Below are 12,914 nucleotides of genomic sequence, written 5' to 3'. Positions count from 1 at the left end.
TCCCTCACCTTTGCAGTGGTGGGAGAATTGAACTGGGGCAGTACTCCTGAATGGTCCTTTATAAAATAACATTTGAATGTTTTATTTCCTGTGGAAATCATGAGTGTCTGGATACTAAATTTGGCACTGCTGACAGCCTTTGCATACAACCAGGTTTCCTTGGATGTTGTGAGTGGTCTTTTGATCAGATTCTGCTACAGTAGTCTTTGAAAGCTTCACGCATTGCTCTTTTGACAGCCACCATTTCTGTACAGAACCTGTTTCGTACAAATTTTTTCACTATTTCATTGGTAAGAATTAAAAAAAAAATTTGATTAATAGGAAAATACGATACTGCTTTGATATATAAATGAACATTGTACACAGTGTGCATTTTGGTAAATTTGAGTAGAAAAATTATTTTCAGAGTTAGAACTGGCTTTATTTTGTATGAATGTGTATTATGAAGCACATACTGTCATGGTTCTATTTATTTGCACAAGGTACTCCTTATGAACTTTGTGCGGCAATGAGAACTGTAGTGCTGTGCTTTAAGTCATTGCATCAACTAAACGTTTAAGAAGAGGGGAGATGTGTAGTTTACTAGTAACACACATATTGACCAAACTCTTGCACTAAATATTAATAAAGGTTTCTCCCATCACAAACTGTCTCATCAGACCCAGTGAGGCCCATCACCCAGAGACGACTGTGGGTAAAATATATATATGAATATGTGTGTTTTTCTCAGTCATATGAAGGACTTTGATGGTTGAATCTAACAGGCTACCATTTAATGTGTCTGACTGCTGTTCAGTACCAGCTATGTGAAGAATAGTAATCTATCCTAGTGTTTGTATTGTTATTCCATATTGAATTTTCCATTGATATGAATAAGAATGATATATTTCAGCCAGTAGCATCTGTCTCGTGTACACCTAGTGTGCCATGCCAATCTTGATTTGATAAGTTTAAATCAAGTTACTCTCACTAGTGATAAGTATTTTTTACAATGTGGCAAAAAATAACTAGTTTTAATTCATATGAGAGTGAAAAATATTATTCTTGATACAATAGTAAAAAATCTTCATATATTAGGTAACATAAGCATTTGATTCTCACCTTGGAAGGGGAGGAGATCTGGGTGAAGAATGCTGACATAAAACTCAATAGAAGACGCATAGACAGAATCTGAATGAGAGAATTGTTTACTCAGTTTTCCTCAGTATAGTTAATTTAAAACAGCACTTTGAAAGCACAAAAGAAAATGCTAAACTTTCTTTTTCCTTTTCCAGAAATGTACAGTTTCCATTAGTATAACGAAAGAAGTCTCTCTTTGTCCAGTGCTCTCTACAGCAGACTAAAGCTATACACCATACAGTTATCATAAGACAAAATGTATGCAAGAGTTTAACTCCTAACCCATAATATTACAAATTATTAAAATGCACCTGTCACATTTTATTTACCTTTCACTCAATGAATTCCACTTACGACCCCAGAAGGAACAGTTATGAAAACGTATACTGTCTGTGAAGAGCTTATATGATCGTCCATGGCTACAGATTGCTTTCTGCAACTGAGTTGTCACATCACTGGCTGCAGATACTGTAAAAAACATAATAGTACATAGTGGATATTATAAGTTTCAGAAATATTTAGTAAGAAAGCAGTGATCCTTCATAAACTTTGAAATAATATTGTTCATAAGGATTAGACTAATAAGCTATTCGGTTTTCTTTGAGGATACAAGCTTGAGTACCATTCTTCTTGCACTTCACATTGCTTCCATTGTTATAAGATTAATATTGTCCCCAACAATCTGCAAGGCTTTGTAGTACCTGAAGCAAGAATCCTGTGACCCTTTCCAGTAGTGTCACTTGCTTCAAAAACTCAATTGCAGCTCATTTCGAAAACACATCTACCACTCCTAAATGATGCATTGCTACCTGTGACTTGAAGCTGGTGCACAGAGCAATATTAGTGAATGATATTTATTTTTGAGAATGGTATTCTGCATGATAGATTAAATCTCATCAGAAATTATGGTAACAATTCCATTTTGTATGTCCTTACTTAAGAACTTGACCAATCTTCCAGGTTTAGGCACACAATATCATCATTAATATCATTTAATATGAGATCAAACTAGGCCACTAAGTTTACCTACCGTAAAAAGTTTCCATTACCTGGATTTCCTAACATTTCATGGTTAACTTTTAATGGAAGATTGCTTTTGGGAAGGAAACACTATGAAATGTAGGCTTAACAAAACTGATCCCTATTGTTTTCTTCCTGATCGATTTGACCTTGAGCTGCCTGATCCATTGATTTTGAGTTTTTAATTCTCTGTGAAAGCTCTTTCCACTTGAACATTTCAATAATACTGTTGTGGGAGAGTTCATGGTTAGCAAGAATTTTTGACAGGCTTTGCCAGTCTCTTAACCATTTCTTGTGAGAGAGCCAGTACTCAAACTGAACAACTTGCAAAAAAGCAATAGACAGCATATACAAGCCACATTAACTTAACTTTTTCAACATTCAAAAGATGACAGAAGCAATGAGAAACAGTAAAACAGCTCATGATCTCACTAAACACAGGAAATTTTAATTTTTTTCCATTAATGTCCTTCACACCTTCCTTAATTGCTCTTACCCTAAAATCATCATGTATAATATCCTAACAGAGTCCCAGATCTCCAAGATCAATGACAACCTTAAGGCCGTTACCTTCCTTAGACGATTTTCTTTCTTCTTGGTGATGTTAATCTGGTCTGGTTTCTTCCACAATAACATTATCACAAGCTATTTCAGCCAGCAGAACAGTTTACTCAGCCACTAGTCCTTGCTTGCAGGGAACATACAACTCTTCAGCATTATCAACTGATGAAGCTTTAGTAAGATGACATTCTTCCACATCACACTGTACATTCACAGGAATACTGTCAGTTCAGTTCAAAAGTTTATTTAATGGATCCTTTTGCCACACCTGCTCTTTTAGCATGTCACCCTTACATTTCATATTTCGGCATCTGACAAGACTTGTATAAAACACATCACTGGCTCCCATAGTACCATACATTGACACAAAGGCAGTGGCCGACTGGAAGAGCAATGGAAATCTGTATTGTTCTCAGTTCATGTGGAAGAAGACTAATGTGATATTCATCAAAGGTGGTTTAAAGAAATTAGAACTAGTAATGAAGGTGCTCTTGACATCAGGATTAATACAGCTTATTAAAACAATCTAAATTTCAAGATTTTTTTTTAGCAGACTGTTAAGTAAGGATAAATTCTGACAGATCATGGGGAAGCCCTCTCAATCTCTGGACCTCCTACAACCATTTCTTGCAGTAGCCTTAAACCGGCCATGCTTTCACACTATGGCATCCTTGTGTGTCACAATTATGCACATTCATAATGAATATTCTTAACCCAGGAAAGAGTGCTCAGAATGATACATGGTTATAGTTTACAAACTTCACAGAGGCCATTGTGTAAGCATCTCTGAATCCTCTATCTGCCATCCATGTGTATATGCTCCCTATGGGATTTTTGGTTACTAATATTGATTCATTTGAAAGTAATACACACACCCATTCAATGAACACTAGATGGGAATGGTTCAATTTGGGTTTAGACAACATTGCATTAGCCATATACAGAAAAATGTGCACTATTCTGTGGGTTTCATTTTCAATATGCTGCTAACAGCACACAAAAAAGTGATAAACACCAGGTAGTTAAAAGACATCCCTATAACACATCGTTTTCATTATATATGGAAGTGCCATGAGCAAAGGGACTGAACCAATGGGGTCACATGCTCTTCTTGGACAAAAGCAGATTCAGCCTGAGTAGTCATTCTGGACAGACCCTCACAGGTGAGGGTGGGAACATGTAATGAACCAGGAAGATTGAACCAGGAACATCACTGAATATGATCATTTTAGTGGTCCAAGTGGTATGGTGTTGGTAGGTATAATGTTGCATGGATAAACTGACCAAATGTATAAACTTGGTACACTCATGAGTCATTGTTATTGTGACACTAATCCTTCACCACTTGCATCTTTTCAGGGTTGCATTGAGCCCTGAATTTACTTTTATGGATGGCATTGTGCAGCCACATCAAACAGTGCAGGTGGAACAGCTCTCAGAATGAGAGAATTACGGTGAATGGATTGGCCTGCCATTTCCCCAATTTGAATCCCATTGAGCACATGTAGGATGCACCAGGGAGATGTATTGCAGCATATCCACATACACTAATGACCATCCACTAGCTGTCAACTGCACTGGTGGAGGAACAGGACACTGTGACAAGAAGTACGTACCTACTTTGTGACCAGCAAGGGAGCATGTTTCAGACCATTTATTGCCATCTGTGGTAGACACACACCTCGTTAAGAAACATGTCCTGCCTTTTGCAGTGTCCAGGGGACCATCTTAAATTACAGTGACTTCTATGTAATTATTGTCTTCAAATAAAAGTGCCATTTCTATCAGTTATCTTCTCTACTATACTGTAGCAGTTCTTTCTATGTATAGTCCAAGTATCATCAAGCTTCACATGGAAGTTACTTTCATCCTTAAGATGTGCACACTAGTGTATTTATTGTAAATCTTGTTTGTGGTTTTTCTTATAGTCTGCTTTTTGTTTTAAAATTTCTCATCAGTTTTCTGTTAGTTATGCACACACTCATTCCATGATCAAGTATTTTTGGATCATATGATCCCTTAAAATCTGTGGAATTAAATTAAACTGAACAATGGAATAGGGTAGAAATACTGCACCAATGAGAGCTGAGCTTGTAGAGGTTATCAGCATTTTGCACATTGAGATATAGGGGAGAGGGTGGATAACACAGATGATGTGAGAGTATTAAAGATTACCTTACACAGACACGTATACTTATAAATCAAACTAAATTGGTAAAAGTATGAAGTTAGTGCTCTTCATCTAAGCAAGTATCCTTTCTTAACATCAATCCTTACCTTGCTAATAGGCATACACTGAGGTGACAAAAGTCATGGGATAGCAATATGTTCATATACAGATGACATGAGGCATAGAAAGGCAGTGCATTTGCAAAGCTATCATTTGTACTCAGGTGATACACATGGTTATGGTTGTGGGATGTACGACGAATGTATCCATTAAGACACTGCAATGAAATATGGCATTAATGGGCTATGGCAGCAGAGAACCAATGCTAACAGCACAACATTGCCTGCAGTGCCCCTCTTGGGCCTGTGACAATATCAGTTGTATCACTGCTGACTGGAAAACCGTAGTGTGATCAAATGGCTCCCAATTTCAGCTTGAATAGCTGTGTTAGGTTCCATGTGTGGTGTGGACCCCATGAAGTCATGGACCAGAGTTGTCAACAAGGCACTGTGCAACCTCTGGTGGCACCATAATGGTATGAGCTGTGTTTACATGGAAGGGAATTGGTCCTCTGGCCCAACTGAACTGATCATTGAATTGAAATGGATGTGTTCAGCTACACGGAGACCATTTGGAATTCTGTTCCCAAATAACATTGGAATTTTTGTGGATGAAAATGTGCTATGGCACCAGGCCACAATTGTTCGCAATTGCTTTGAAGAACATTCTGGATAATTTAAGTGAATGATTTGGCCACTGAGATCGCCCAACATGAATCCCATCGAACATTAATGGGACATAATCAAGAGGTCAGTTCATGCACAAAATCCTGCAATGGCAACACTTTCACAATTATGGATGACTGTAAAGGCAGCATGGCTCAATATTTCTGGAGGGGACTTCAAAAACCTGTTGAGTTGCTGAACTACACCACACAAAGGAGGTCCCACACAATATTAGGATGTATCCTATGACTTGTCACCTCTGTGTAGAAAAGCCAATGTCCATATGAAACACACAGATCATTAAAATTACCTCCAGTTTGATGTGTGTGAAATCTTATGGGACTTAACCTCCAGTTTGATAGCTGCCTTCTTTCACATCAAAGGTTCTCTTCTGTACAATGGATTCAGCTGTGCAAGGCACATCTACAGTGATTAGCAATCACTCTCTTATTTCGCTGAAGGCCTTGCCAAGGCCATCACATCCTGAAAACCTATTCCAAAACAGATTTCCCTTGACATATTTACAGCACTTGTAGCACACCTACTAGCCATCTGCTAAGGTGCATGGCTCATACTACCCATTACCACCCCAGACAGATATAAACAATCCACATTTTCTGCCAGTAGTTTTTGAGGATGCCCTGAAACAAGTATCTTAACAAAAATTCTCACCAACTCTTTCCCCATTTTTCCAACACACTAAATATTGTGGACCAGCCCTATGCTATTCCAAAACATTGCCACAGGGTAATATCTGTGTTAAAGATACAGGTGCAAACGTGTGTTTGATGCATACACTTTTTGAACACAAAGTTGGGTCAAAACATAATTTCTTCTGTATCATAAAAAATTTAGTAAGGAGCATAATTATAGCAGCAGAATTAGTACAGATCATAGCCTGAACTGTCCTTTACACAACACTACTCTTCAATTTATTCACCAGGCATTTGTACACATTTGCACCATCACTGAACCCAGGCATCAAAATCGGTTTGGAAAACTGGAAAACTTAGCATTCTGCTTCTTGACCCAAGATTTAAAAAACCCAGGTTTTTGCTGTTTATTTTGAACTCTAATGTGCCTGTCTCCTTGAATCACTTCATCAACATGCCCTCGATTAGCAGCCATGACATGTTGGCCAACAATGCACAATTTATCCGCAGTGTTTGTTTCTCCACTACTAAACTACGAGTACATCATCCAACACTGCTCACTGCTGATGCCCATTACAGTGCCCTTGTACACTCTCTCCATGCATCAAGGTTTCAAATCATGGAACAAGAATGAAAACCTTCAATTTCTCCAAACTGGTTTTGATGCATGATGGAGCAAATGTGTAAAAAAAACTGTGGTGGCTATTTGAATGATTCCATTGTGAAGATGACAATTCAGGCTGCAATCTGTACTAATTTGACTGTTATACATTCATTATTAAATTTTTCATGACGCAGGAGGCATTACTTTCTGATCCACCTTCTTATTACTTCAGTCCTGAAACTGTTATATGTCATCCCATCAGATATAGGGTTACATCTGAAACTATTCATGTCACATACTAACTACAATGCAACTCCTGCATAGCATTTTAGATGGGTGCAACCACTAGCCAACTGTCCACCCATACAAATGGCCTCTATCAAGCTGTGGCCTTTTGTAAGATTGACCAAGTGGTTAAGCACGCTGCTGGCCCAGTGTAACAAACTTAAGCGGTTGGTTTACAACCTCTTCAACATCAGCTTCTCTGAAAACTTTCCTTGCTGTTCCTCACTCCTTAATCCCTACCATTTCTTTCCCCTTGGCTCTTCCTCATTCTTCTCAACTGACCTACCCAATGCAACAACTCATCCCAACCTGGACACCTCACTCAGGCATTGTAGTGGGGTGCCGGGTAGTGGGGAATGGTCACTTGCACACACATTCACAAATGCTCACTCACAATGAGATCGTGTAATTCTATAGGCAAGAAGAAAAATTATTATTTACACTTACACAGAAAAGACAGGATTCCAGGAAATTTGTATCCAACAGCTTCCCCATTTACACATCCAGGCTGACACATCCCTCCATTGGGATAAAAATCAATGTGTCCTGCAGAACCAATACAATAATACATTACTACAGCATCAGTTTCTGAGTAGCAGGAAAGCAACCAGCACCACAAACTTTACAAGGATATAATATTAACGCATGGTAATTCAGAAATAAGAACTCTATCCTCTTTGTTCTTCGCACTATCTCCCTCTTGGCACAATATCACTTTTTAATAGACTTCCGATTATTGCTGATATCTTTGCTCCCTCAATATTTGTATCAGTTGTTTGCTTCCAACTCTCTATCATACCACATCATTTTCTAACTTGCAACACATCTGTTGGCTTCCTAAACTTCCCATCCACCTTCTTTTTCTGTGGTTCCTGACTTTTCACAATTTAATTGACACAAGTTATTAAAGTTCAGCAATTTCATTTGTAACCACCATCCTTAGGGTATCACTATGGCAGTTGCATTTAACTTTATTGTGCTTCAATTACTCATTTAAGGGTACAAGAGTTTGCTGATCTTCAACAATTATGAAATATATAGGTCGCTACTCACTGTAAAGTTAACAATTACTTGCAGACAGGCACAATGAAAAGACTGTTACATAAGCTGAGCTTTCAGCGAAAGCTTTGTTCTGGATAGAAAAACAAACACACACACACACACACACACACACACACACACACACACACACACACATACGACTGAGTGGCTGAAGATTGTGGTCGGAGGGGCATGAGGTGTGCCTGCTTGTGACAGAGAGACAGACACGGTGAGTAGCAATTTGCCACTCTTTGCTGATGACACTGTAGTGTACGGGAAAGAGTTGTCATTGAGTGATGTACAAGGATACAGAATGGGTTACACAATACTTTTATTTGGTGTGATTAATGGCAGCTTACTATCGTCATCATTGTTGTCATCGTTGTCTTAATTCTTAATTGCAAATAAATAGTTTGCACAGTAATAATAATAAAAATCAGACTTTGTTAAAAAAAAGACTGCAGATTCAACTTAAGAATGTTGAAATGTGAATATAGTGGCACACTTATGGCACATGATTGTTGCATCACCAAACAGTACTTCTAAGTAATTTAAATTCCTGAAAAATGTACTAAAGATTTCATTATTACATGTGTACAGGGATATGCATTCAACTACTAAAATAAGGTATAAATGACAAAGATATTATTATTTTGCAATAAAAGTCATCACACAATGAGTAATACAATCTTCTAGTAGTGAGGCTCTATCAGTTATCATATTTTTAGCAGAATAAAATCAAGATTTTCACACATAATTAAGACATTGTAATAAAATTCATACTTCGAGGTATAATTTTATCACTAATATAACAAACACAACAATTTGTTATTCAATAAGTCTATCTAGATTGGCAGATTTTTTTCCAGTACACTAAGTTTTACATCTCCAACCATTCTGTTCCTTTCATTCCTTACCTAATTCTTTTTCATTTGAATCAGCTTGGATTTAGTTATTCTCTCTTTGCCAGAGTATAGGTCTCCACTGAGTGGTTCAGAATGGGAACATAGTAGACACTGAAGAGGGCTGATTTTGCCTTGTGTGGGATCTGGTTGTCCCACAGGAGGCACCTTACTTACTGAAACTGGGCAGTTCTATGTGTATGGTTTATAACTTCACTTCAACTTAAGTTTTTAAAATCTGTCATATTGCCCAAATATGAGAAATGTTGCAGATTCTCCTAGGGTCTTCTATTAAGCTGTAACTCATGCTGTCCTTGTCTGCTTATCATAACAGGTAGAGCCTTTGATTCACTGACAGACTCCTCAAAGCGACTGTTCTACATATTAATTCTTCTTGGTCTTCATTTGTATCTCCCCATGTTATATCATCATCATCATCATCATCATCATCATCATCAGTGAACCCCCCCCCCCCCCTGCTTTCAATTCAAGTCCATACTGCTCCTTTATCACATTACTAGCATCAGTGGAGACAAGGCACTCCCCTGCTGCACTTTGATCTCAGACCATTTGCTCACTCCATTTCCTACTCAAAACACAACTGACATCATCCATAGAGCATCTTCACTTTCTTGGTCAGTGCCTTAGATATATTCAATATGATAAAATCTTACTTAATGAACATATATCAAGAAATAGAAATTCTAGATGATGAGAATAATAAATACTACTCCCAGGCATGGGGAAGATTCTAAACAGAATGCTTCAGGGAAGTGTTCTAAGGCCACTGCTGTCCCTGGTGTGTGCAATCTCACGCGTGTGTATAACCACCTTTACCAAATCCAACAGAAATCCTTGCTATTTTCAGATGACACAAATGTTTTAATTAAGGGGATGGATCTAGAATAATAATAAAAATAAAAAACCACCATGAGCTTTAAAATCAATCAACCAAACGATATTGAGTTAGTGCTAAAAATCAAGGAGAACAAATCTGAGCAAGTACCTTGAGTAAAATTTGTGGGTCTCCACTTCTATGATACGGCAATATCGACACAGCACATAAATAGCATATGCAGTAAATTAAATTTAGGCTGCTATGCACTATGGAGTTAGTTAAAAATTTTAGTATTGAAGTACTCAAAATGTTTTACTGTGTGCACTTAGTAACAAGTAATTTTAAGAAAATGAAATGGTTCATCAAAACAAAACAAGAAACTGTTGGAGAAACTGAGTAAATTCAACACAGGACAAGTCATTATGAGAAAAATATTCAGTTGCCTTCCAAGCAATATAAGCCAAATAAAGGACATTAATGCCTTTAAACACACAGTCACAAAAATACTGGAAGAAATCCATTTTATTCCTTAAATGAATTTACTGATGACTGTAAGCAAAATCCAAAAATATGATGCAGAAGAAAGTAAGAAATCAGAAGTAACCATTATTCAGCTTAATGGGTGAAAACTATAACAGCAAAAGTGACATTTTTTGCAAAACTGAATTAAGTGTACTTTAGACAATGAATGAAAGGATAACTGTTAATGGCAGAAAGATCTAACAGTCCACAGTTAACATCTGCCATCAAAAGCAAAAAACTTTGACTTAATGCCATTACTACACTTTATTCCTCCAGTGTAACAACTTCTATAAGAGTTTAACACCAATTCTGGACTCACTTAAAAATCAACCATAATGCAACATAGTTCACACTTTCCACAGCACATTGCACACCAAATGATTGACAGTCTTTTTGTTGTGCCTATCTGCATCTCCGCTATATGGTGAGTAGCAAATTTTCTTTTCATTATGTTATAAGATAAATTGCCACTCACCGTAAAGGTGACACATCAAGTTGCAGATGGGCACGACCAAAGACCATTTACACATTGAGAAGTCAGAGTCTTCTTCAAGAAGGAGGGGGGTAAAATGCCTAACCACCCAGCACTTCCTATTCCAGTCCTGTCACAGACTTATTCTTCCCCATCTGATACTGGACCACCTGTGAAAGCAGCCATATTATATACGATCTCTGCTGCAATCATTGCACAGTTTTTTTTTTATATTGGTATGACTACCAACGAGCTGCCCAATAGGATGAATGGCCACTGCCACACTGGCGGGTAAGAGCAAAGTGGATCACCCTGTGTCACAATATGCAGCTCAATCTAACCTGCTCGATTCTAATGTCTGCTTCAGAACCCAAGCCATCCAGATCCTCCCATCCACACCCAGCTGGACTGTGCAGATGAGAGTTATCCTACACACCCACTGGCCGTTTCCCCATCTCTGCTCCTCATCTTTTCCACTTTGCATCCCCCCCCCTTCCTCACCTGCAGCCTCCTGACTCTGCACCTAACAGCTTTGTCTTGCCACCTAGTCCTTGCATGCTATGCTCCACCAGGCAGTGCTGACTCCCCCTTCCCAGCCTCATTCCAGATTTCTGCTTCTGCTCAACATGGTACAGTTCCATTCTAGTTCAAGTGACAGGATGTAGCAGTCATGTGTGCATGAGGTGTGCTTGCTTGAGTGAATGTGTGTGTTTCTTTTCTGAAGAAGGCTTTGGCTGAAAGTTTAATGTGTGAGTCTTTTTGTCTGCAGCTCAACATGTCATCCATACTGTGAGTAGTCATCTATCCTTGTCACAATATTAGTGATGCAAGTGATATTCTGCAAAGATATTTTGAAGCCATACTGGTAAAAGTGAAGTAATGTTCTTGATTCAAAGATCAGATCAGTTTTACTCCTGTATACTGTTGTTCTTTGAGGAGAGGTTCAATTATCCTTCAAAACCTCTTTTTTGTGATGTCCTCCAGAAATTTTAATCCATGCAAAAGCAATGTTATGCCTCTGGAATTCTGGATAGTTTTCTATTACCTTTCTTTGAATAATAGTATAATTACACCTTTGGTCCAATTGTGCATTTTTCTCCTCAGCTAGTACTTGTTTTACAATTAGTTTTTGTTGCATGTATTCTTGGGTCAGTATTTTTCTGTGTTCATTCCTAGAATCCTCCAGTTTTTGTTTCTCTTTGTCAAATAGTTTGTTTCTTTGGTTTCTTAAATGTATTTCATCCTTTACCCTTTTGTTCCACTATGGTGCTTGTTGCTCTCTCACTCTGGTGCTTATCTTTCCACAGATGTTTCTAGCTTCTCCAACAAAGGCATCCTGAAACTCTTTCCATTCTTCTTCACCACTTCTTGTTGCACTAGTACATAATTTATCCCTTATTGTACATAGCCGTTTTCTAAATGCAGACAAACATGTAAGCTAATGCAGATGAAGAGGAAAAATAATACTGTGATACTGAAATATAGTGTTAGTGAAGTGCTGCTTCATGCAGTCATGACCATTAAATATCTGGCCCTAATGTTGCAAAACCATATAAATGGAATGAGCTTGTATAGTCAGTACTAGAGAAGGTTAATGGTTGTCTTTGGTTTATTGGGAGAATACTGGGAAAGTTCATCTATAAAAGAGACTACATACAGAACACTAGTGTGACCCGTACTTGAGTACCAGGTAGGATTAAAGGAACACATTAAAGCATTTCAGGGACATAGTACTAGATTTGTTTCTAGGAGGTTTGAACAATACACATATTATAGAGATACTTCGTGGTTGCAAGGGAATCCCTGGAGGAAAGGGACTCCACTGCCCATGTCATCTCTTAATTTGTCCTCTGTCAGCTCCATTAATGTTACAAGAAAAGCATGATCAGATGGTGTCGGTGGCTGCTGCTGCTGCTGCTGCTGCTCCTCCTCCTCCTCCTCCTCCTCCTCCTCCTCCTCCTCCAATTTTTGAAGCATTTCTTCTTTAAAGATGTTTGAGCCT

General features: G+C 38.1%; 1 protein-coding gene across 1 annotated transcript in view; it reads right to left on the bottom strand.

Annotated features, from left to right (window-relative positions):
* LOC126456107 (pancreatic triacylglycerol lipase-like) overlaps positions 1–12,914 on the bottom strand; it is a 173,528-nt gene that overhangs the window by 16,142 nt on the left and 144,472 nt on the right. The window contains exons 10-11 of the mRNA XM_050091860.1: positions 7,585–7,683; positions 1,449–1,587 (exon numbers count right to left, since the gene is read on the bottom strand). Coding sequence (XP_049947817.1) covers positions 1,449–1,587; positions 7,585–7,683 — 238 coding nt within the window. The remainder of the gene's footprint in view (positions 1–1,448; positions 1,588–7,584; positions 7,684–12,914) is intronic.

The sequence above is a fragment of the Schistocerca serialis genome, chromosome 2 (genome assembly GCF_023864345.2).
Source record: "Schistocerca serialis cubense isolate TAMUIC-IGC-003099 chromosome 2, iqSchSeri2.2, whole genome shotgun sequence".
NCBI classification, from domain to species: domain Eukaryota; kingdom Metazoa; phylum Arthropoda; class Insecta; order Orthoptera; family Acrididae; genus Schistocerca; species Schistocerca serialis.
This window is presented reverse-complemented; position numbering and strand designations above follow the sequence as displayed.